Source organism: Lepidochelys kempii, chromosome 5 (assembly GCF_965140285.1).
Source record: "Lepidochelys kempii isolate rLepKem1 chromosome 5, rLepKem1.hap1, whole genome shotgun sequence".
Lineage (NCBI taxonomy): Eukaryota > Metazoa > Chordata > Testudines > Cheloniidae > Lepidochelys > Lepidochelys kempii.
The window spans coordinates 66,035,656-66,062,199 of NC_136384.1; the positions used below are offsets into that span (position 1 = coordinate 66,035,656).

Consider the following 26,544-nt stretch of genomic DNA (forward strand, 5'->3'; position numbering starts at 1 on the left):
TGAAGCGCCAGGAGGGGCCCCCTGCTCGCAGCGCAGCGAGCTGGCGCCCTGCCCGCCCGAGTCCCCGCCCTGGGCCCGTGTGATCTGGGGGCGGAGCGGGGCGGGACTCCGCGGCGTCTCTGTGTCTCTTGCCCGCGTTCGCTGCCTCCTTCCCCAACGCCGCTGCCAGCCGGGCCCCGGCGCCCTGGACCCCAGGTAGGAGCGCGGGGGTGGGGCGCTGCGGCCGACCCCGCTCGCTGAGCAGCCGGGGCAAGGCCGGGCCGGCTCCTTGCTCCCCGCGGGCCCTGCCGGTGCAGGGAGGGCGCCCCCCGTGCCAGCGGGGAGGGGGGCGCTGGCTCTGGCTCTGGAGCGGGAGAACCGGCGGCATCGCCCTGGCTGGCTGCGCGCAGCCGCGGTGGCTGGCGCGCTGCGCCCGCGGGGTGCGCCCCTGGCCCGGGTGCCGCCTGCGCGCTGGGCGTGAGCTGCGCGACGCGGGGCGGTGGGTGACGCCGCTGCCGCCGGTGTGCGGGGCGCGCGCGCGGGGCGGGGGGTTGCACAGGGCCTGGGGCGTGTAGCGTGCGGGGGCAGGGCGCTCGCGTCTCCCTGCTTGTCATTGAGTCAGGGGGCACGTGTTCCGGCCGGTGGATGGTCCACACTGCGTGTGCCTGGGGTGGTGGTACATATTGCCGGCTCGCTGGAGCGCCTCGGTGTGGCATAGCTGCAGGGCGCGTGGTGATAGGGTTCACCGAACAGCATTGGCCTGGAGGATATGTTGTGCAGTGGTCAGAGTCGCTGTGGTAGGTAAGCAGTGTTGTAGTGTGTAGTTGTGAAATAGGGTGTGTGCATGCACGGCAATATACTGTACAGTGTTGTGTTGTGTGTGGGGGGGGTTGTATGCAGGGTCCTGTAGTTCAGCAGTTGTATCATGTGTGTGCATTGTAGAACATCGGTGGCGTGTAACGTGTGGTGGGAGAGAAGATGAACAGGGTCTGGCATGTATGTACATGTGCAGTGATATAAAGCAAAGATTGTAGAGTATCTGTGGCAGGGTATCAGCCCCCTATAGTTAAATAGCCACAGTACAACAAACTCCAAACTTCATCTATAAGGGATAGGAGGACAGCTTAACACTTTTAATCTTGAGCAGAAAGAGCTAATACCTTTATTCTTTTTAACCTAATTTAGCTTTAGTAAGAAAAGCCAGTGGGACTGTTAAATTCTATCAGCTACTCTAGTTCTCTGAAGCTGTCCAGCCATTCCTCAGATATGCTTCCATTATCCTTGAGCCATGGAATTTAGGCTGGGCAGTAGAGGATGTGAGGTGTTTGAAGTGAGATTGTGCAGGGGCAGGGTTGGAGAAGGGAGCCTAGTCTACATGTGCAATGCATGAGTAGTTGGTGCTACCCTGCATCTTGGGCAGCAGCCCTTTTGGTGGGCTGGGAGCCCTTGGTGCTTCTGCAAATACAGACTTCGCTCCATTTTCAACTCAGAGCCATGTATATAGTGCATGCATGCACCTTACCCTTCTTCTTTCACACAGCACGGCTTCTCCCCGAATCCCCCCACTTGTCTTGTGGATAGCATGAGGGGCAAAGTGGGGCTGAAGATGAGCTCCTTTATGGCATGTTCTGTGTCAAAGTAGAGTTTCTCTCCAGGTCTGTTTTGCCTTCCCCCCCTGCAAAACAATTACCCCTATTTTCCTCATGTAGGAGTCAGCTTCCCCCAGTTAATATATAAAAACTTCAAAAAAAAATGCATTGGGGCTGGGCAGTGGAGGGGCATGGCAGAGCAGTTGGGCTTTTAAGATATGGTTTAGGAGATAAATAATCTATTTAACGTAGATATCTATGCTTACCCATCTTCAGAAACTTGGGAAATGTTCACATTAAAAGCTTTAACTGAATTAAGGTTGCTGAAGTGCATTTCCTATCAATGCAATCACTAAAACCCTAAGAAATCATCCGTAAATTTAGCACCAGCCTTGGCTCATTGATCTCACCACCCACATCTTTTTAACTCCCAGATTAAAACACAGACTCTGCAGCTCCACAACAAATTTCTTTTAATTTTCCATATATAACTAACCACAGTGCTCATCATCCAGTTCTTCCAAGTTCCACTCAAATGGAGAACCTGAACTCCAACCTCAGACCATTCAGTCTAGACATAATAAAGTTCACCACTATCCGTATTTCTGTTTGCCTTAAAATAGTTGTTTAGATTTTATATTCTGCATTTAACTTTCAGTTAACAAAAATTTGGAGTGGAGGTATATAGTGCACCTTGTATAACGTCTATATGGCACACCTCTAGTGTGTTTATCCAACACTCACACACACCAGAGCATTTACTTAGTCAAATATATTAGCTGGCAAGCTGCTTCTGGTTTGACAGAGTAATGTGTGTCTCAGGTGTGCTCTGCTCCCTCTCCCTCGGCATATTATTTAGATTGTAGTAGTGTCCATAGGCCCCAATCAGGGTATGGTGCACATTGTTCCAAGTGCTCAACAAATATGTAGGAAAACAGTGTTCCTGCTGATAAGAGCTTATTATATAGTTTTGTTTCCGTTATTTATAGCCTAAACTCACTCTACTTCGATGTACTGTATATAATATGTTTATATACCATTGCATCTGTTTAATATATTGGAGACGTGTTTAATGCATGTGATGTGTACTAATATGTGTTTGAGATTACATGCATAACCTCACCTTGAGCAGACACTCAGATAGTTATGTGTATATATTTAAATAGCTGCATATGGTAGTGAATTGAGGGTAGAGAACTGCAGTTATACAGATATGGTTAGGAGACATTTGGTTAGTAATTGCAGAGGGATGTGCAATTGCAGAGGGGGGGCTGGTTGATGTGCTGTGACGATGACCTTGTACCTCTGGCAGTGGTTGAATGTCTTCTGTTCCGCCATCATTTGAACTCAGTGGAACTCTGTATGGTGAGTGAGAGAGAGAGAGACTAATGATTTACCTCAGAAGGGGACTGTGAGTTACTGACATGAGAGCTGAGAAGCAGTCTCTCAGATGCACAAGTTGTCTTCACCATGATGAAAAAGACACCCTCCTTTTTTCCATCTGGGGAAATGTATGTAAATCAGGGTCCCCTTCCCGAATGGGATTTCTTGTCCTTTTCCAGTGTCATGTGCAGTGCTGCTCACTTAGTTGCTCAGCTGTTTTGCTGGATTATGGTTTGGTCTGTTTGTATGTTTCGCTAGCCGAGAAGGGGTTATGAGGTTAATAAGCACGGAGCATGGCATTTTTCAATCATTTTGAGATGGAGAGAGGATATGAGGCAACAGCATTTAAAACAGTTATTTGATCACTGAAATTAAATTTTTGCATAGCACTACTGGCATTGTAGCATGGCTCTTATCTTTTCTCCTTTGAGGGGCCATATGCTGCCTACTTGGCCACCAGGCTTAAACAGTCAGACACCGACACTTGCTTTTACAATAAAGACGGATGGACTGACTGACTGCTAATACTCAGTTCAATTGTCTGGTGACATTAACAGTAAATTTGAGGCAAGTCTGGTGTATAAACAAGTGCAATTTGGCTTTTAATAGTCTTTTATCTTGGACTCACATTACATTTGTATAAATGAGTAAAGAGCATTTATAGCTTTCAGCATTTCTTAGCATATGGGAATGTGTTTGAAAAGAAGCAAAATTAAAAGGATGATGTACCCACAGATTATGGGTCATCTGAGGCAGAAATCTATTTAAAATTGGAATAGGGTAATTGACCGGGACGCTCACTCCACCAACAAAGAATTTAACCCTAGCAATAAATTTGAATTACATGACAGAGTCTTAGTTATAAATTTCCATTCTGAGTTGCAATAAATAGTATTTTTTTCATTTGAGTGGCTGTCCCCAACATAGTGGTTGAGCTTAGGATAGTATTGTTTCAGAAATGACACATTCAAAAACCTTAAAGACCTGTATTTCCAGGTATGCTAGCATACGCTGTAATAACAAACATGCATCCATTGTTCTGCTATATATGTGAAGCTATATAGGTCAGACTAACAAAGTAGTAGAAGAGGCTACATTTAAGGAGAGTTGTTTTATTTTAAGACTTCATGAAAAAATATATTTGTAGGATTTAATGAATTTTGTGATATGTAAAAATACTTTTTCATTATTTTTCTGCTTCTAATTTTTTTTGAAACAGGGTAATTGAAGTCTTAATTGCAGGAAGTTTGGGTAAATCAGGTGTTCCAAAATTAAAAATGTGAAAACAAGCTTTAGAAGTTAGTTTAGTTCTTTCTGAACAATAAACATGTTTGGAAGCAAAACATTCAAGGTCTCATTCTTAAGGTGAAATTGACTATAGTCAAAAGGAAATGTACTCTATCCATTTGCATTGTCACTTGCATGCAAAAAGTAAACAGAGTGTAATAAATAATTACAAGAGAAGTGGCTCTTTTAAAATTTTCATTTTAATAAATCTAAGTTATTAGCAATGTAGGGAAATAAATTTGTTTACAACGTATGGGTTTTTTTTTTTTCATTTGTCACAATCAAGGCTCCCAGTCATTCAGTAAGAACCACTTATAACTGTAGCAAACAGGAATGTCCTTGTGATGGTTGGAAACGTTGTTTTATTAGAAAATGCAGGGAGATTTTTCTGAACTGTTAACAGATGGTTAAATGCAGCAAGAAGGTTGTAATACAATTTAAAGGAACTTGTAGATCTTCAGGAAAAGTTAAATTTGTCAAACACATTATTTGTGAATTTCCTTTAGTAATGCATGAAAATATTACCAGAATATTGAATTTTCTTAAATTATTTCCCAATGAGTTATTAAAAGTTAAATGGCCTTCTGTCTGGCCTTTCTCTTTTCACTGTTTTCAATGTCTACTCATGCAAGTTTATTAATTTAGCCTACTCATACAAAATGCATTTGTCCAAAGCTACTTTTGAAGTCCATGCCTTTTTGTCCATATAAGGTATACACTCAATCATGCCAGTCTAGTCCACTGGCTGTCACATCTACAGGATGAGCTGGTTGTCACATGTGCCAATTCTGATTCCTCAGTAATTCATTTGTGATTCTGATCGCATTTATGGTATACTTCTCTGGGCCATCTTTTTTTTTCTACTTAGAGCATCTTGTTAAATTTTGTCCTTGAAGAATGGGCAAGCTGTTAACTAGAAGTAGGTGGTGTGGGGTTGTTGGGGTTTTTTTGTTTTTGTGTTTTGTAGGACCTGTTATTACAGGTTGTTTTGAATGTCTTGGGGGTCCTCTCTGCCAAGTATTCTGTCTTTTCTAGCAGGGCTTTGGAGCTGTGCTCTGCTCTCCAGCTCTGGGCTCCGCTCCAAAGCCCTGTTTCCTAGTGTTTGGAGCATCAGTTACAATGTAATTCAGACAATGTAATCATTCAGGGCAACTTTTCCTTAAAGGTTTTTGCTACTTCACCTGTGACGGCAACTTGTCTTGCCTTTTGAAAGCTGCCATTCTTCCTTGTCAGGTTGTTACAGCTTTTAGATAAAATTCTTTCACTTGAATGATAAGTTCAGTTTGACTTCAGTTCCATCTTTTTATTCTCACCCAACCATCTGGGACTTTACTCTCAGGAGGCTTCTGTTTTTCTTCTTCAGATTTTTTTTTCAGAGGTAGTCGCTAGGGTCATGTCATGCTGTCTTATGTTTACTTCTAGTCTTCATGCCTCTTCTTGCAAAACTATCTATGTTATATTTTATTTCTTTCCAATCTGAATATTTTTTCTCTCATGAGGTAACATTTCAGTTTTTCTTTTAAGCTGTTTGCTTTGTCTGTATATTTCTGTATGTTTGGAACAATTTGTCAGTTGGTCAAAAGAAAAGGACTGCTTGTGGCACCTTAGAGACTAACAAATTTATTAGAGCATAAGTTTTTATGAGCTACAGCTCACTTCATCGGATGCGTACAGTGGAAAATATAGTGGGGAGATTTTATATACACAGAGAACATGAAACAATGGGTGTTACCATACAGACTGAAACAAGAGTGATCAGGAAAGGTGAGCTATTATCATCAGGAGAGCAGGGGGCAAGAGGGGGAGAACCTTTTGTATTTTCCACTGTATGCATCCGATGAAGTGAGCTGTAGCTATGCTCTAATAAATTTGTTAGTCTCTGAGGTGCCACAAGTACTCCTTTTCTTTTTACAGATACAGACGAGCACAGCTGCTACTCTGAAATCAGTTGGTGAAGAATGTGTGCAATTTATGGGTATTTTAATCTCTGAAGTTTTCTCTCTAGTTTGATAGTTCTGTGATATCTCCCAAGCCCACAGAACACAGGATCTGCCTGTTTAAGAAAGAAATGTCTGACAATTGTGGATCCCATCTGCTTTTGGATACCTCATTTAAATTCTTCAGAGTCTGTTTTCCTATCCCAGTAGCCTCTCTGGTGCGGAAAGAGTTTTGGGGTTTTACCTTTCAATAAGATAATATAAACAATGTGTATTTCCCCCACCTTTACCACCTGATAGTCATTTTCATTTCTGGGTAAGTCATTTTTCTTGAAAAGGATCTTGAAATGTTAAATTTGCTGTGAACTGCAACACAAGATGTTTTTCCAGAACTGATAGAATTCCTAATGGCAGTATTGATTTACTAACATTACGGATAACGTTATAAAATGAATGAATAAAGTACCGCCATCTTAAGGTCCTCTTTTTTTTTTGTCATTCTGTGCTGTTTTTAATTTTGACTCAGCACCTCTGAATACTGTTTTCAGCCTCTGAGTCAAAAGTACAAACAAATAGCTTATTGCAACTTAGTTACATACTATGAATTTTTTTACTTTGCACTTCACCACCATCTGTCCTAATGTAATCATTATACTCTTAAGTTTTAAATAGGACCCTAAAACAAAATATAATTTGAAACTGAGTTATAGTGCCTCTCACTCTGAAGATGAGCAGATATTTGAAGCTTAATTTGGCTGGGTGCTCTACCCAAGCTGGTTACAGATTTGCATGAATAGAGTATTCAGCACTGTCAAAGTTCCTTCCCCACTCTGAACTCTAGGGTACAGATGTGGGAACCTGCATGAAAGACCCCCTAAGCTTATTCTTACCAGCTTAGGTTAAAAACTTCCCCAAGGTACAAACTTTGCCTTGTCCTTGAACCATATGCTGCCACCACCAAGTGTTTTAAACAAAGAACAGGGAAAGAGACGTCTTCCTCCAAAATATCCCCCCAGGCCCTACACCCCCTTTCCTGGGGAAGGCTTGATAAGAATCCTCACTAATTGGTACAGGTGAACACAGACCCCAACTCTTGGATCTTAAGAACAATGAAAAATCAATCAGGTTCTTAAAAGAAGAATTTTAATTAAAGAAAAGGTAAAAGAATCACCTCTGTAAAATCAGGATGGTAAATACCTTACAGGGTAATCAGATTCAAAACATAGAGAATCCCTCTAGGCAAAACCTTAAGTTACAAGAAGACATAAAAACAGGAATATACATTCCATCCATTACAGCTTATTTTACCAGCCATTAAACAAAAGGAAATCTAACACATTTCTAGCTAGATTACTTACTAACTTAACAGGAGTTGGAAGGCTGCATTTCTCATTCGTTCCTGGCAAAAGCATCATATAGACAGACAGGTTTTCTTTGTTTCTTTGTTTCTTTGTTTCTTTGTTTTCTTCCCCCCGCCCACCTTCCAGATTTGAAAGTATCTTGTCCCCTCATTGGTCATTTTGGGTCAGATGCCAGCAAGGTTACCTTAGCTTCTTAACCCTTTACAGGTGAAAGGGTTTTGCTTCTGGCCAGGAGGGATTTTATAGCACTGTATACAGAAAGTTACCCTTCCCTTTATATTTATGACAAGCACTATAATTTGTGGCATGAAGTTAATAATTATTGTCATCATCTCAAGTGCATTCAGAAAGACAGTTCCTCAGTTAGTTGTATTTGTTTGGTTTCAGTTGTATCTGTTTTTGAGAAATGTCTATATTTGGTCTGTAGGATGTTTGAACCAAATTAATATGCCTGCTTCTTCCCAAGGTCCTCTGGAAGGTCTACAGTGACATCTCTTGTGAGTTTATTTTGGGTGAACTTTATTTCTTTCAGCTATGTGATTCAACTTTTGCCTTGTGTGTACTGCAGGATTCTTATTGAGCTTCTTATTATAATGGAAATAATCCTTTCTGACAAAAATAAACAATTGTTATACAAGTATACAGTTCCATCAGGGGATTTAGTGACATGAATCATAGAATCATAGAATATCAGGGTTGGAAGGGACCCCAGAAGGTCATCTAGTCCAACCCCCTGCTCAAAGCAGGACTTTCCACATCATACTTGTGCGTGCAATGTATATATAGTTACTATCCTACATATACAAAATATTACATATATATAAATTTGCCTTAGCGATTATAAAGCGCACAGTCTGCATTTTATTTTTCTCATTTAACAAATATGTAAAACAGCTATTTCCTTGACAAGATTATAGTATTTTTGCAGAGAGTGTCAACATACTGTTTGGGCTACTTCATAGAATCATAGAATAGCATGGTTGGAAGGGACCTCAGGAGGTAATCTAGTCCAACCCCCTGCTCAAAGCAGGACCAAACCCCAACTAAATCATCCCAGCCAGGGCTTTGTCAACCTGACCTTAAAAACTTCAAAGGAAGGAGATTCCACCACTTCCCTAGGTAACGCATTCCAGTGCTTCACCACCCTCCTACTGAAAAAGTTTTTCCTAATATCCAACCTAAACCTCCCCCACTGCAACTTGAGACCATTACTCCTTGTTCTGTCATCTGCTGCCATTGAGAACAGTCTAGATCCATCCTCTTTGGAACCCCCTTTCAGGTAGTTGAAAGCAGCTATCAAATCCCCCCCTCATTCTTCTCTTCTGCAGACTAAACAATCCCAGTTCTCTCAGCCTCTCCTCATAAGTCATGTGATCCAGTCCCCTAATCATTTTTGATGCCCTCTGCTGGATGCTTTCCAGTTTTTCCATATCCTTCTTGTAGTGTGGCGCCCAAAACTGAACATAGTACTCCAGATGAGGCCTCACCAATGTCAAATAGAGGGGGACAATCACGTCCCTTGATCTGCTGGCAATGCCCCTACTTATACAGCCCAAAATGCCATTAGCCTTCTTGGCAACAAGGGCACACTGTTGAATCATATCCAGCTTCTCGTCCACTGTAACCCCAGGTCCTTTTCTGCAGAACTGCTGCCTAGCTATTCGGTCCCTAGTCTGTAGCGGTGCATGGGATTCTTCCGTCCTAAGTGCAGGACTCTGCACTTGTCCTTGTTGAACCCCATCAGATTTCTTTTGGCCCAATCCTCCAATTTGTCTAGGTCCCTCTGTATCCTATCCCTACTATCCAGCGTATCTACCACTCCTCCCAGTTTAGTGTCATGTGCAAACTTGCTGAGGGTGCAGTCCATGCCATCCTCCAGATCATTAATGAAGATACTGAACAAAACCAGAGCCAGGACTGACCCTTGGGGCACTCCGCTTGATACCAGCTGCCAACTAGACATGGAGCCATTGATCACTACCTGTTGAGCTCGACGATCTAGGCAGCTTTCTATCCACCGTATAGTCCATTCATCCAGCCCATACTTCTTTAACTTGCTGGCAAGAATACTGTGGGAGATTGTATCAAAAGCTTTGCTAAAGTCAAGGAATAACAGAGCCAGTTATCTCGTCATAGAAGGCAATTAGATTAGTCAGGCATGACTTGCCCTTGGTGAATCCATGCTGACTGTTCCTGATCACTTTCCTCTAAGTGCTTCAGAATGGATTCCTTGAGGACCTGCTCCATGATTTTTCCAGGGACTGAGATGAGGCAGACTGGCCTGTAGTTCCCCGGATCCCCCTCCTTCCCTTTTTTAAAGATGGGCACGACAGTAGCCTTTTTCCAGTCGTCTGGGACCTCCTCCGATCGCCATGAGTTTTCAAAGATAATGGCCAATGGCTCTGCAATCACATCCGCCAACTCCTTTAGCACTCTCAGATGCAGCGCATCCGGCCCCATGGACTTGTGCTTGTCCAGCTTTTCTAAATAGTCCCAAACCACTTCTTTCTCCACAGAGGGCTGGTCGCCTTCTCGCCATGCTGTGCTGCCCAGTGCAGTAGTCTGGGAGCTGACCTTGTTCGTGAAGACAGAAGCAAAAAAAGCATTGAGTGCATTAGCTTTTTCCACATCCTCTGTCACTAGGTTGCCTCCCTTATTCAGTAAGGGGTCCACACTTTTCCTTGACTTTCTTCTTGTTGCTAACATACATGAAGAAACCCTTCTTGTTACTCTTAACATCTCTTGCTAGTTGCAACTCCAAGTGTGATTTGGCCTTCCTGATTTCACTCCTGCATGCCTGAGCAATATTTTTATACTCCTCCCTGGTCATTTGTCCAATCTTCCTCTTGTAAGCTTCTTTTTTGTATTTAAGATCAGCAAGGATTTCACTGTTAAGCCAAGCTGGTCGCCTGCCATATTTACTATTCTTTCTACACATCTGGATGGTTTGTTCCTGTAACCTCAATAAGGATTCTTTAAAATACAGCCAGCTCTCCTGGACTCTTTTCCCCATCATGTTGTTCTCCCAGGGGATCCTGCCCATCAGTTCCCTGAGGGAGTCAAAGTCTGCTTTTCTGAAGTCCAGGGTCCGTATTCTGCTGCTCTCCTTTGTTCCTTGTGTCAGGATCCTGAACTCGACCATCTCATGGTCATTGCCTCCCAGCTTCCCATCCACTTTTGCTTCCCCTACTAATTCTTCCTGGTTTGTGAGCAGCAGGTCAAGAAGAGCTCTGCCCCTAGTTGGTTCCTCCAGCACTTGCATCAGGAAATTGTCCCCTACACTTTCCAAAAACTTCTTGGGTTGTCTGAGTACTGCTGTATTGCTCTCCCAACAGATATCAGGGTGATTGAAGTTTCCCATGAGAACCAGGGCCCGCGATCTAGTAACTTCCGTTAGTTGCCGACCTTCAGTTGTCACAGCCATATGTGTCACTTCGCTACATTCTTTCGTGAAGTTGAAGAGAAATAAAGTTCATGTGATGTATATAATTTTTATATAAAGCACTTCTAAAGTATTAAAATAAATTAGCAAAGAACAAAATCTTCCCTTCTATGCCAATACTTCTACAGTATATTACACATATAAATTCCTTTTTTTGGGGATGTTTTAAAAAACACAAATACCAAAGTGAAGTGGTAGGTTCAAGGACTGTAAAATTGTTACTGATGTTTTCCTCTTTAATTTCTTTATCTGATGCAGTTGACCCCTTGGCCTGAATCTCTTTTTGGACAAATTGGCTGCGGGGACTTGGGCCAAATTGAAGAGATTTCTGAACACTGTGGCTTAGATTTTTGTACTGACTTGGCGTATACTGACTACAGTACCTTCTGTACATCACCCCGCTTCATCTGTGTCTTTGGTTCTATTTAAAGAACTGCATGAGTCAGATGTCTTCACGGTCTTACATGAGCACTAATAGACAGATGCCAAATTCGTCTCCAGAAAGGAAAATGTGTAAAGGCTAGTTGTTTTTATTATTGTTTTTGGAAAGCAGATAAATATGCTGAGTCTGTGTATGTGTATTATAAGGACTTGTTTGAGGGTTGGAGCACAGAAATCTAACGTTTATTGCAAAAAAACCAAACCCCAAACAAAAACAGAACGGAGAAACTTAATTTGACACAGTTTGCTGAGTTCATTGTTGCTCTCAATTCTCCAAAATGAACCATTATTTCAGTGGAGGTGGTACCTCCCAACCAGTGAACAATATGAGAGCATTTTACAAAGTCAGGGAGACCAGGGCAATCATCAGTATACTTTTTGTTTTGAACATCCATATAGCAAAAAAGGGGGGGGGGGGAGAGGAGAAGGAGGACAGAGACAAACTATACACATAACAAAGTAGTGATTTTAAGAGATTATTAAAAATCATTTATAGATAGCAGAGCAAGTGACTAAGGGGCAGACCTGGGCTCTATTCCTGACTGGATCGCTGATTTTCAGGTTAACTTGATCTGTCATTAATCTGTGTGCTTCATTTTCTCTGTAAATTATTGCTATTTTACCACCTTTGTAAAGTGTTTTGAAATCATAAGATGAAAGGTGCTATAGGTGCATGGACTGTTTGTTTTATTTTCTCCACAGCTTATCCCTAGCATTAGGCTTATCACAGTACTTTTAAAACAAACAGCAGCAACTTCGCCAACGTTAGTCATTAGTAGAAATTTCAGTTGTCTCGCTAAATATCAGATTACAGATTGCACAAGCAAACCACCTGTACTACTGCAACTAATTTGACTGCTGTAATTCCAATTTCTCCAATCTAAGGCCTGGTGTAGTCACTTTTTTATATCAGTTTTATCTGATTAGAACAGATATAATTAAGTGAGCACAAATGTGGATAGAATCTGTTTACAGAAATAAACTGTATCAAGGTGAAAAGAAAAGGAGTACTTGTGGCACCTTAGAGACTAACCAATTTATTTGAGCATGAGCTTTCGTGAGCTACAGCTCACTTCATCGGATGCATACCGTGGAAACTGCAGCAGACGTTATATACACACAGAGATCATGAAACAATACCTCCTCCCACCCCACTGTCCTGCTGGTAATAGCTTATCTAAAGTGATCATCAAGTTGGGCCATTTCCAGCACAAATCCAGGTTTTCTCACCCTCCGCCCCCCCCCCCCCCACACACACACAAACTCACTCTCCTGCTGGTAATAGCCCATCCAAAAGTGACAACTCTCTACACAATGTGCATGATAATCAAGGTGGGCCATTTCCTGCACAAATCCAGGTTCTCTCACCCCCTCACCCCCCTCCAAAAAACACACACACAAACTCACTCTCCTGCTGGTAATAGCTCATCCAAAGTGACAACTCTCCCTACAATGTGCATGCTGATTGTGACTTTGTCCTTACCCATAACTATTTTACATTTGGGGACAATGTATACCTTCAGATCAGCGGCATTGCTATGGGTACCTGCATGGCCCCACAGTATGCCAACATTTTTATGGCTGATTCAGAACAACGCTTCCTCAGCTCTCGTCCCCTAAAGCCCCTACTCTACTTGTGCTATATTGATGACATCTTCATCATCTGGACCCATGGAAAAGAAGCCCTTGAGGAATTGCACCATGATTTCAACAACTTCCATCCCACCATCAACCTCAGCCTGGTCCAGTCCACACAAGAGATCCACTTCCTGGACACTACAGTGCTAATAAACAATGGTCACATAAACACCACCCTATACCGGAAACCTACTGACCGCTATTCCTACCTACATGCCTCCAGCTTTCACCCTGACCACACCACACAATCCATCGTCTACAGCCAAGCTCTGCGATACAACCGCATTTGCTCCAACCCCTCAGACAGAGACAAACACCTACAAGACCTTTGTCAAGCTTTCTTACAACTACAATACCCACCTGCTGAAGTGAAGAAACAGCTTGATAGAGCCAGAAGAGTTCCCAGAAGTTACCTACTACAGGACAGGCCTAACAAAGAAAATAACAGAACGCCACTAGCCGTCACCTTCAGCCCCTAACTAAAACCTCTCCAACACATCATCAAGGACCTACAACCTATCCTAAAGGATGACCCAACACTCTCACAAATCTTGGTAGACAGGCCAGTCCTTGCCTACAGACAGCCCCGCAACCTGAAGCAAATACTCACCAACAACCACATACCACACAACAGAACCACTAACCCAGGAACTTATCCTTGCAACAAAGCCTGTTGCCAACTGTGCCCACATATCTATTCAGGGGACACCATCACAGGGCCTAATAACATCAGCCACACTATCAGAGGCTCGTTCACCTGCACATCCGCCAACGTGATATATGCCATCATGTGCCAGCAATGCCCCTCTGCCATTTACATTGGTCAAACTGGACAGTCTCTACGTAAAAGAATAAATGGACACAAATCAGATGTCAAGAATTATAACATTCATAAACCAGTCGGAGAACACTTCAATCTCTCTGGTCACGCAATCACAGACATGAAGGTCGCTATCTTAAAACAACAAAACTTCAAATCCAGACTCCAGCGAGAAACTGCTGAATTGGAATTCGTTTGCAAATTGGATACTATTAATTTAGGCTTAAATAGAGACTGGGAGTGGCTAAGTCATTATGCAAGGTAGCCTATTTCCCCTTGTTTTTTCCTACCCACCCCTCCAAGATGTTCTGGTTAAACTTGGATTTAAACTTGGAGAGTGTTCAGTTTGGATGAGCTATTGCCAGCAGGAGAGTGAGTTTGTGTGTGTGTGTGTCCTGGAAAAAAAGAGGGGGGGGTGAGAGAGCCTGGATTTGTGCTGGACATGGCCCACCTTGATCATCGTGCACATTGTGTAGAGAAGAAAAGGAGTACTTGTGGCACCTTAGAGACTAACCAATTTATTAGAGCATAAGCTTTCGTGAGCTACAGCTCACTTCATCAGCTTATGCTCTAATAAATTGGTTAGTCTCTAAGGTGCCACAAGTACTCCTTTTCTTTTTGCGAATACAGACTAACACGGCTGTTACTCTGAATTGTGTAGAGAGTTGTCACTTTGGATGAGCTATTACCAGCAGGAGAGTGAGTTTGTGTGTGTGTTTTTTGGAGGGGGGTGAGGGGGTGAGAGAACCTGGATTTGTGCAGGAAATGGCCCACCTTGATTATCATGCACATTGTGTAGAGAGTTGTCACTTTTGGATGAGCTATTACCAGCAGGAGAGTGAGTTTGTGTGTGGGGGGGGGGGGGGCGGAGGGTGAGAAAACCTGGATTTGTGCTGGAAATGGCCCAACTTGATGATCACTTTAGATAAGCTATTACCAGCAGGACAGTGGGGTGGGAGGAGGTATTGTTTCATGATCTCTGTGTGTATATAACGTCTGCTGCAGTTTCCACGGTATGCATCCGATGAAGTGAGCTGTAGCTCACGAAAGCTCATGCTCAAATAAATTGGTTAGTCTCTAAGGTGCCACAAGTACTCCTTTTCTTTTTGCGAATACAGACTAACACGGCTGTTACTCTGAAACCTGTATTAAGGTAAGCACCTTTATATTGGTATAACTGCCTCCCCAGAAGGGTTGTGTGGATTTCTAAACAGATATTAAAATGGTACAAATGCTTGTGTAGACAAGCCTTAAGAACCAGGTCTTTGCCACATTCCTGTGAGAAAAGAAGACTTTGTAGCATGCGTATAAGATTACTAAATCCAGGCCTTGGTATAAGCCAAGCTGATTATTTATTGGTAATTGCTGTCATGGGAAGGTAACTAACTGTCTTGCAAGGGAAAAAGAAATACCCGTGAACTGTTCCTGAAGCATCCTGATATTTTAGTGGCTTTGTAAAGAAGTAGAAGACACATAAACAACATTATCTGTTTGGCTCATTGTTATAGAGTGTAGACTTTTTGTCAGCTTTAGAGGAATGCAAAATGCATTGAAAACACCTATGCATAAAGTAGAAGTTGGGTCCACAGCAAGTTTAAAACTGATGAGGGGTTCCATCTGAATTATTGTTTGTTTGCTTTTAAATTTGTGAAGTGTAAATAGTTTCAGTTAAGTGGTGGTTACATTATTTGAAGTTTATAAAGATGTTGTAAAATCAAATTATTTTAATTAAATTAATGACTTGCAGATGGAGAGAGCTTAAGTATTGGTTAAGCATAATCCATTTACCTTTTAGGTATGTATTCCACAACCCTTTACTATGTATGAAGAAATGGCTTAGATCAGCCGTCCAGTCTTGTTCACCTTCCTCTTGTTTGATTCTGCAGCGAAGTCTTAATTCTGAACTCTGAGTTGGAATTGCTTCCAAAACAGTGTATTGTGGTGTCAGACTTCACTCAGGACCTGAGCTCTGAGGAGAAGTCTTCTTCAGCATCAAAATGCAAACTGAGAAACACTGACCAGGCACATTTCTTCAACTTTTTTCTTTGCTTCAGTGTAAAAGTTCAACTTTAAAGAATGGCGAGGAGGACTAGGCAAACTGATTTATGGTTCCACCTCGCAAGTTGTTGATAACTTCCTGCAAGGTGCTATGTATGCTCAGCCATCTGTTAATTTATTGAGAATTGAGTGTGATTAGGACCTTGAGCCCTGGTCACTACTTCCACTGTCACCACCTTCACCCTACTGGTAAAGATTAGAATTATCTAACCAGTAAACTCTTAATGAACCACCTAGTGGCAGATAGCACCCCCCCCCCCCCACTTCCTGGAGTCATATGGCTTGAAAATCTTTTAAGGAAACCTTGCTTATATTTGCCAGACTCTTTTGCACTATCTAGATTCTGGGTACTTGTGATTCCCTATTGCCACAGAATCTGAGCACCTCACAAACATTAATGATTTGCTCCTGTCACGGTTCCTCCCCCACTCTGAACTCTAGGGTACAGATGTGGGGACCTGCATGAAAAACCTCCTAAGCTTATCTTTACCAGCTTAGGTCAAAACTTCCCCAAGGTACAAAATATTACATCCGTTATCCTTGGACTGGCCGCTACCACCACCAAACTAATACTGGTTACTGGGGAAGAGCTGTTTGGACGCGTCCTTCCCCCCAAAATACTTCCCAAAACCTTGCACCCCACTTCCTGGACAAGGTTTGGTAAAAAGCCTCACCAATTTGCCTAGGTGACTATAGACCCAGACCCTTGGATGTTAAGAACAATGAACAATCCTCCCAACACTTGCACCCCCCCCCTTTCCTGGGAAATGTTGGATAAAAAGCCTCACCAATTTGCATAGGTGACCACAGACCCAAACCCTTGGATCTGAGAACAATGAAAAAGCATTCAGTGTTTTACAAGAAGACTTTTAATAAAAAATAGAAGTAAATAGAAATAAAGAAATCCCCCCTGTAAAATCAGGATGGTAGATATCTTACAGGGTAATTAGATTCAAAAACATAGAGAACTCCTCTAGGCAAAACCTTAAGTTACAAAAAAGATACACAGACAGAAATAGTTATTCTATTCAGCACAATTCTTTTCTCAGCCATTTAAAGAAATCATAATCTAACACATACCTAGCTAGATTACTTACTAAAAGTTCTAAGACTCCATTCCTGGTCTATCCCCGGCCAAGATGACTACAGACAGACACAGACCCTTTGTTTCTCTCCCTCCTCCCAGCTTTTGAAAGTATCTTGTCTCCTCATTGGTCATTTTGGTCAGGTGCCAGCGAGGTTACCTTTAGCTTCTTAACCCTTTACAGGTGAGAGGAGCTTTCCCCTGGCCAGGAGGGATTTCAAAGGGGTTTACCCTTCCCTTTATATTTATGACAGCTCCTTATACTATTCCTTCTGAGACAGGAAAGTATATTCTTACCTTTTTTTAACAGGTGGGGAAAATAAGCCACAATGCAACTAATTGACCTCCCAAAATATCACATGAACTCTGTGGCAGAGCTGAACACACATCTGAGTTTCAGTGCTGGTCCTTAACAATAGGATCCTTTCTTTCAGTAATTAGCATTTCCCTCCCTGTGAAGCTTCTAATATTCATCTAGTCCTAGTTGTTCCACTTAAACATACCTACTCTGCTTTTTCAGATCCTACCCATCCCTTTCAAATGTTTCCCAGTTCCTCTGCAATCTATGACGTTGCAATGAAAAGCTCTACAAAAATAGAGAGACAGTACAAATCGTGTTGCATTTTGAAACTTCAGTGTTAGACTTGGAACACTGATGATTTTGGGGATGTTCTTGTCTGCACTCTGTATGATGCCACTTTTGGCTCTTGAGAGACTTTATTGTTCCTATAAAGACCATCCTGGTCTTTTCCCCCAATTAAACTCTCTATGGGATGCTGATATTTTCTTGCCCTTTTTTTGGTAGCAGGAGATACCGTGTTTTGAACTGAAGTGAATTAAACTTAGTAGTGAAAGAGCACTTGATGTAATAAAACTTTTTTATTTGGTTCTGTTTGATTTCCAGACTTCAGGGTTTAAGCGTAAATGCCTTTCTTTTAGCTTTATTTTAGACAAATAACTTTCATTTTTTTTAGAGAAGGTGTAAAAACACCAGTACAGAAAGCAGATTTGGTAGTTTTAATCATTTATATGGATATGAAGTGATGCAAGAAAGTTAGGAATTAACTCCTCTAGTATTTTATAACCTTTTTGATACTTGTGCAGTATCTTTTAAGAAAACTGCTCAATCTCTCTAAAAGGTATTATCAAAAATATTTCTAAGTATTTTTGCTTTGCTTTATGGTGGGGGAGGATAAAACATCAAAGTTAAAGATCTGGCACTGCTAGATGTTGAAGTTCTCTGGCTGCAGGCCCAGGATGGCCCAAAAGTTTCAGTGCAAGCTTTCCCATACTGCCCCTCCAATAACGTTGGTCTTGAGGTTATAGAAATTATAATTTAACATGAAGAACTGTAAGGCATGAATACCTCTGACTGTAATAGCTCAGCATTCTTGACTGTCTGTATTGTCTTGGTGCCTAGATAAGGAGGTAAAGATGCAAGGGATAGCAAATGCCAATTACTTCCATTATTAGTTGGATTGACTCCATAATTAAATTACATACTTAAGATTAAACTGGGGCATCAATTTCTATTTTTATTTTGTGTAGGTGGCCTTTCAGATTTAAATTTCCATGTTTGTTTTTATGCCCTTTGAATCTTCTGTGTCGTGTTGGCTAGATTTTTGCATAATATCCTTTTAATAGGAAATGTTTCAAGTTGGGTTTTTGGCTGAAATTTATCATGGTTCTCATGTTATATTGTCATCATATCTTTAAAACAAGAGTTTAAGTCTATACAAAAGAGATTAATAGATTGATCAAGATTGATAGAGATTAATCTTGAGTAGGTCCAGTACTATGGGTAATTGATGAAAAGAAGTATTTAGGGTTAAAGGATATTTTTTTATTCACTTTCTCTTCATAACTGAAAGTTTATTTGTCAAGGGCTGGTGAGTAAAATCTCCTCCAGAGAATATTTGGTTCATAACACATAAAGAAATTGCTTCAAAATGGCTGCCATGTCCCATTGTTGTTAACATAAGACCAAGGCCACAGGCTGGCTTCAGGTTAAAATGGCCTCTTGGGGTACATCTTCACTTCCCGCCAGATCGGTGGGTAGAGATCGATATAGGGGGGATCGATTTATTGCGTCTTGTCTAGACGCGGTAAATCGATCCCCGAATCGATGCCTGTACTCCACCTCGGCAGGAGGAGTAAGTGGAGTCGAGGGGGGAGCTGCCGCGGTCGACTCGCCCCCGTGAGGACGGCCAAGTAAGTCGAACTAAGATGCTTTGTGCGTAGCTGAAGTTGCGTTCGAAGCCCCCACAGTGTAGCCCAGGCCTAATTCTTTACAGTTTTGGCAGGAGGAAGCTTTGGCATCTCCTAGCAAAGATGGCCAATGCCTTCCATTGATCCCAATGGGAATTAGCCAGGCTGCCTTTAGGGAAGGAGGAGACAGAGGGAGGCAATGTGAGGAATAGTTGATGCTGGGAAGGTAAAATCCAAGAGAAGGGAGGGAAACTGGGGGAGTGTTTGTGTCTAGGGGAATGTGGAGGGCAATGGGAAAGGTGGAATGTGTGGAGGAGAATCTGAGGGGCAGGAGACAGATGTGGGCACATGAGAAAGAATGAGGGGTAGGAGATGAGGGGGAAGGGAGGACAAATATGGGAGAGGGGCACATGAATGGAACAGAAGACTGAGATGGTCACTGTTACGATAGGGAAGGGAATGTGGAAGACTATAATGGCAGCTTCACCATCTAGTAGAGGAGTACTTGTGGCACCTTAGAGACTAACCAATTTATTAGAGCATAAGCTTTCGTGAGCTACAGCTCACTTCATCAGATGCATATCGTGGAAACTGCAGCAGACTTTATATATACACAGAGAATATGAAACAATATCTCCTCCCACCCCACTGTCCTGCTGGTAATAGCTTATCTAAAGTGATCATCAGGTGGGCCATTTCCAGCACAAATCCAGGTTTTCTCACCCTCCACCCCCCCACACACAAATTCACTCTCCTGCTGGTGATAGCCCATCCAAAGTGACAACTCTTTACACAATGTGCATGACAATCAAGTTGGGCTATTTCCTGCACAAATCCAGGTTTTCTCACATCCCCCCCACCCCCATACACACACAAACTCACTCTCCTGCTGGTAATAGCTCATCCAAACTGACCGCACAGACACACCCCTGGAACCCCGACCTGGGATATTCTATCTACTACCCAAGATCCATAAACCTGAAAATCCTGGGCGCCCCATCATCTCAGGCATTGGCACCCTGACAGCAGGATTGTCTGGCTATGTAGACTCCCTCCTCAGGCCCTACGCTACCAGCACTCCCAGCTACCTTCGAGACACCACTGACTTCCTGAGGAAACTTCAATCCATCGGTGATCTTCCTGATAACACCATCCTGGCCACTATGGATGTAGAAGCCCTCTACACCAACATTCCACACAAAGATGGACTACAAGCCGTCAAGAACACTATCTCCGATAATGTCACGGCTAACCTGGTGGCTGAACTTTGTGACTTTGTCCTTACCCATAACTATTTCACATTTGGGGACAATGTATACCTTCAGATCAGTGGCACTGCTATGGGTACCCGCATGGCCCCACAGTATGCCAACATTTTTATGGCTGATTTAGAACAACGCTTCCTCCGCTCTCGTCCCCTAAAGCCCCTACTCTACTTGTGCTATATTGATGACATCTTCATCATCTGGACCCATGGAAAAGAAGCCCTTGAGGAATTCCACCATGATTTCAACAATTTCCATCCCACCACCAACCTCAGCCTGGTCCAGTCCACACAAGAGATCCACTTACTGGACACTACAGTGCTAATAAACAATGGTCACATAAACACCACCCTATACCGGAAACCTACTGACTGCTATTCCTACCTGCATGCCTCCAGCTTTCACCCTGACCACACCACACGATCCATCGTCTACAGGCAAGCTCTGCGATACAACCGCATTTGCTCCAACCCCTCAGACAGAGACAAACACCTACAAGATCTCTGTCAAGCTTTCTTACAACTACAATACCCACCTGCAGAAGTAAAGAAACAGCTTGATAGAGCCAGAAGAGTTCCCAGAAGTTACCTACTACAGGACAGGCCTAACAAAGAAAATAACAGAACGCCACTAGCCGTCACCTTCAGCCCCCAACTAAAACCCCTCCAACGCATTATTAAGGATCTACAACCTATCCTAAAGGATGACCCAACACTCTCACAAATCTTGGGAGACAGGCCAGTCCTTGCCTACAGACAGCCCCGCAACCTGAAGCAAATACTCACCAACAACCACATACCACACAACAGAACCACTAACCCAGGAACTTATCCTTGCAACAAAGCCCGTTGCCAATTGTGCCCACATATCTATTCAGGGGACACCATCACAGGGCCTAATAACATCAGCCACACTATCAGAGGCTCGTTCACCTGCACATCCACCAATGTGATATATGCCATCATGTGCCAGCAATGCCCCTCTGCCATGTACATTGGTCAAACTGGACAGTCTCTACGTAAAAGAATAAATGGACACAAATCAGATGTCAAGAATTATAACATTCATAAACCAGTCGGAGAACACTTCAATCTCTCTGGTCACGCAATCACAGACATGAAGGTCGCTATCTTAAAACAAAAAAACTTCAAATCCAGACTCCAACGAGAAACTGCTGAATTGGAATTCATTTGCAAATTGGATACTATTAATTTAGGCTTAAATAGAGACTGGGAGTGGCTAAGTCATTATGCAAGGTAGCCTGTTTCCTCTTGTTTTTTCCTACCCCCCCCCCCCGATGTTCTGGTTTAACTTGGATTTAAACTTGAAGAGTGTTCAGTTTGGATGAGCTATTACCAGCAGGAGAGTGAGTTTGTGTGTGTATGGGGGTGGGGGGGATGTGAGAAAACCTGGATTTGTGCAGGAAATAGCCCAACTTGATTGTCGTGCACATTGTGTAAAGAGTTGTCACTTTGGATGGGCTATCACCAGCAGGAGAGTGAATTTGTGTGTGGGGGGGTGGAGGGTGAGAAAACCTGGATTTGTGCTGGAAATGGCCCACCTGATGATCACTTTAGATAAGCTATTACCAGCAGGACAGTGGGGTGGGAGGAGGTATTGTTTCATATTCTCTGTGTATATATAAAGTCTGCTGCAGTTTCCACGATATGCATCTGATGAAGTGAGCTGTAGCTCACGAAAGCTTATGCTCTAATAAATTGGTTAGTCTCTAAGGTGCCATAAGTACTCCTTTTCTTTTTGCGAATACAGACTAACACGGCTGTTACTCTGAAACCTGTCATCTAGTAGAGGGTAAGTAGTGGCTTTCTCCCTCCAAGCAAACATGAGGCAGTCTTACATTTTGCATTTAAGGTTGAATTTTGAATCTGAGATATCGTGCACAAATTGTGTATGAGGAAGCTTCCCGTTACATTTTCCTCTACCTTCTGATGTTTGAACAACATAATTTTCTCTTAATCGTGTGATTTTTAAGTCAGTCTCATGATGTTTAGGAATCTATTCCAGATGTCAATACTGCATCTGTCACCTTCCTTCATTCTTCCCACTGCAATTTCTGATTCTGTCTTCACTCCCCAATCTCCTCAACCTCAGGATGGAGATCAGTAGCAAAGCTCCCATGGAGTGTGATAAAATAGTTCCCCTGGTGGCAAACTATGGAAAGTTTGTCAGATCCAGGGGCTGTTCAGTAATAAAGCTCAGAATTATGCTTCATAGGGGAGCTTGCCTGCCTGTTTCCCTTTCTCTTTCATGTCCGTCAGTACTACCCTGGTCTTACTGGAAGGAGTTTCTTGTAAGTGTGTGCTTCCTGTGGCTGGAATGGAGTGTGAATCTTAATTTTAAGGTTGTGGTATTCTGGGAAGTGCAGTTCAATAACATTTTATAACTCTTATATATGTTTGTGATGTGGTAAATTAAAATATGCTGGTGGTTTACCTGGATAATTGCATCACATGTGGGTGAGTCGGAAGCTTCTTCTTTTGAATGGAGAAAGTTGTTAAATCTTTTGAGTGGGGGGTTGGGGCCATCTATGAAAAGGGCTAATCTAAACAGCCCAGAGGCCTCTCACTAGGGCCTAATACACAACTGTTTCCTTTCTTCAAATGTAGAGAGAGGAGGAGACCATGACTTCACAAGTATATTCAGACTTGGCTAATAGGTCTAGTCTTTGGGCAAGTTGCTATTGGGTAAATTTTTCAAGCATTTACTAGAATTACATGCCAATATTTCCCTGTTGTGGTTGAACATATCTGGAAATTACTTTACATGCAATAATGGGTTGTTGTGAAGATGGCCTTAGAGGAAAGGGAGTGTAACACTTTTAGAACAGATTTAAAAGATTTCAGGTGTAGGAACTGGAAAGAATATTCATATTGTGCTTTGTCCAGTTAAAAATAGCACTATACGAAATAAACTGCCTGTACTTGAATAGATAGAATGCTGTGTTCACAGAAAGACAACACAAATTTTTGTATTGAAACTGAACATTTTTGTGGCATTCTTGGTTAAAACTGGCCAAGTAATTCTGAGAGACAGGAATGAAGTGCATTTGATACCTTGTTTTAAGACACTTTGTAGAATGAGATATGAGACTGGATAGAGAGGTACCGCCTGCATTTTCTGACCCAAGTAAGTTTAGAAGCATTATGCTTCCAGAGATAATCCTGCTCATCAGAGGGCTTCATAAGTGGTTTTTGTATTTCTAATTCAGGTCTGTTTTATTTTTAGGAGAGTAGAATTGTATTAAAATGGAAGTTGACATAAATGGAGAGACCAGAACTACCATAGCGACGCTTCCCTTCCCTATTGCAGAGGTGAGTTCTACAGGCAAAGTGGAAGCAGAGAAACCTCGATGCTCCAGCACCCCATGCTCACCGATGCGACGGACAGTTTCAGGTTATCAGATCCTTCACATGGATTCTAACTACTTGGTTGGCTTCACAACTGGTGAGGAGCTCTTGAAGTTAGCCCAGAAGTGTACAGGAAGTGAGGAAAATAAAGTGGAAGCTGTGTCCACCGTGCGCTCCAAACAACTTGATTCAGGACTTACACGTTCCTCACGGTTGTACAAAGCGAGAAGTAGATACTACCAGCCATATGAGATCCCAGCTGTAAATGGAAGGAGGAGAAGACGGATGCCCAGCTCAGGGGATAAATGCACTAAGGCTTTACCATATGAACCCTACAAGGCACTTCATGGTCCTCTGCCTCTTTGTCTCCTCAAAGGTAAAAGGGCTCACTCTAAATCTCTGGACTACCTCAATTTAGACAAAATGAACATCAAGGAACCTGCTGACACAGAAGTGCTACAATACCAGCTCCAGCACCTTACCCTAAGAGGGGACCGTATGTTTGCTAGAAACAACACATGAACTACCACGTGGAAGTTAAAGCCAACTCCTGGTAATTTCTTCACGGCTGCAAAAATCCACTGTTGTACTGTGTACATGAGTGTCCACATGGTAGGTGGTTGTATCAGCTAAGTGTTATCAGAACGTTATTTGTTGAATACAATTTTGAACACTCAAAATGTCACAAATATTTGGAGGGGAAAATCTTTTCAGAGAGATTAATTTCTGAAGAAAATCTGACTGCAATTGGTGGACATTTCTTTGGGACACTTTTTAACAAAGAAAAGGCTTTTGTACAGGTATCTAGTATTTACAGTGATTTGACACTCAGACATTGGTGATGGTGTCTACTTAGTTGTTGCTAATTTGGCTTGCTATTGGAAGTTGCTGTTGGATAAGCATCAAGTTCTCCTTTTGTCATTTTCTAGACTTTACAATAAAATGTATGTATGGTAATGATTTGTTGTATTACAGAAAAGAATGTGAACCTGAATTGAACTACTTGTTATTTAAAACAATCCAGTTTAAACATTTTGAAATTGGGTCTGCGCTAGAAAAACGTTTCACTGATGCAAATGAACAAAGGTTTATTTTTACTTAAAATTATTGAACAGTTATTTTTTAGTTGCACATGGGCATGGTTGCTTTGCTTCTTTCTTCCTTCCTCTTTTTTAAAAACTTTGGTTAAATAAGTATTTGAAATATTTTTTAAAAAAGAACCATTCTGGAAATAAAGATTTTCATTAAATTTTAATGACAGGTTTCAGAGGAACAGCCGTGTTAGTCTGTATTCGCAAAAAGAAAAGGAGTACTTGTGGCACCTTAGAGACTAACCAATTTATTTGAGCATGAGCTTTCGTGAGCTACAGCTCATGCTCAAATAAATTGGTTAGTCTCTAAGGTGCCACAATTAAATTTTAAGAGGATTTACTGTAATAAATTTTGCGGGTTTTACATTGTCGTGACATATAAACAAGGATCCACTTTAGATTCCAATATATAGATTAGAATGTCTACATCAGAAAATAGCATTGAATGAAATTTTTGATTTTTAAATCATAATTATATTACATACGTACTTTTGGAAGGTGTTAAAAACACAACTTTAGCACTGCACTGGAAATTCCAGTTATTTGCAGCACTAAACACTTTTTAAAATTAAAAATCCAGATGCCTGAATTCTTTTGAAGGCATAGAGTGCTTCTATAGCAGCCTTGAAGTGCTGAATCTGGATTTAACAATTTACATCAAATGCACTGGCTTAATTTGTTGCTTAAGAAATCATGTCCAACCATGGCAGGAAATGCAGTTTTAACTACTGCAAACTTAAATATATTTGGAAAATATATGTAGCTTGCCTTTGTAAAAGTACTATTTTTCATTCTTTGTCTTTTTTTAAAGGTGCAAGTTATTACTGAGGCAGTGTGCAACCATGCTTGGTTTTGCTCAGCAAGTTATTTAGAAGTTAAAGATTTAAATAAGCACCATGTCTATGAAATAGAAATAATTTTTAAGTGGTCAGTCATTCCTGGCACAATTCTGATTTTCTTCAGAATGAATGGAAAGCACTAGTGCAGAGTGTGTGTTGTGGAAAAACAAGAATTCTTTTCATCCATTCACTTACTCCACAGTTGTAGTTGGCTACAGTGAAGAGCCTGTGGATAGTTTGCATTCTACTGGTTTGGTTGATTTTTTTAGGTATGTTAGGAATCTTTACAGCTGATGTATATTTTAAAGTAAACTGCACCTCTGTGAACTTATTGTATTGAAGAATGATCTCTAAACTATTCCTATATAATCTCTAGTTTCACAAACAGAATACTGTCAGATGCCAAAGAGAGATGGGTTTTATGTTTAATGATTAAACATCACTATTTATTGATTTTTACCCTATGGAACTGTATTTCTGGCTATGAAATAAAAGGGTGATGTAAATATATATATTGTTGTGTCGTGCTTTGATGTGCAGAAAATGAGAGGTCACTGGCAGATAAGTGTTTCAAAACCGTAAGTCCTGTGTTAGCTTGGGACTGCATGAAGCATTTAGATTCCTGAGGCCTGATTTTCAGAAAGTCAGATGTGCAACTGTAAGTACGCAAGTGTCCATGCTGTTGCTGCAGTTGTATGCTACACATGCAGACTGGCAGGGATGCGTGTGACCAAATGCCAATGTGAAATATTAA

At 41.8% G+C, this 26,544-nt stretch overlaps 1 protein-coding gene across 3 annotated transcripts; it reads left to right on the forward strand.

Moving 5' to 3' along the window:
- MACIR (macrophage immunometabolism regulator) lies at positions 1 to 26,300 on the forward strand. 3 transcript variants are annotated; one of them, XM_073344626.2, is made up of 2 exons: positions 1 to 195; positions 23,739 to 26,300. In XM_073344626.2, the coding sequence occupies exon 2, from the start codon at positions 23,759 to 23,761 to the stop codon at positions 24,380 to 24,382; it is 624 nt and encodes a 207-aa protein (XP_073200727.1). In that variant the 5' UTR covers positions 1 to 195; positions 23,739 to 23,758; the 3' UTR covers positions 24,383 to 26,300. The 3 variants fall into 3 exon arrangements, with proteins under 3 accessions (XP_073200727.1, XP_073200730.1, XP_073200728.1); XM_073344629.2 differs by lacking the exon at positions 1 to 195 and adding an exon at positions 580 to 780; XM_073344627.2 differs by lacking the exon at positions 1 to 195 and adding an exon at positions 580 to 776.
- Positions 26,301 to 26,544: the final 244 nt, after the last annotated feature.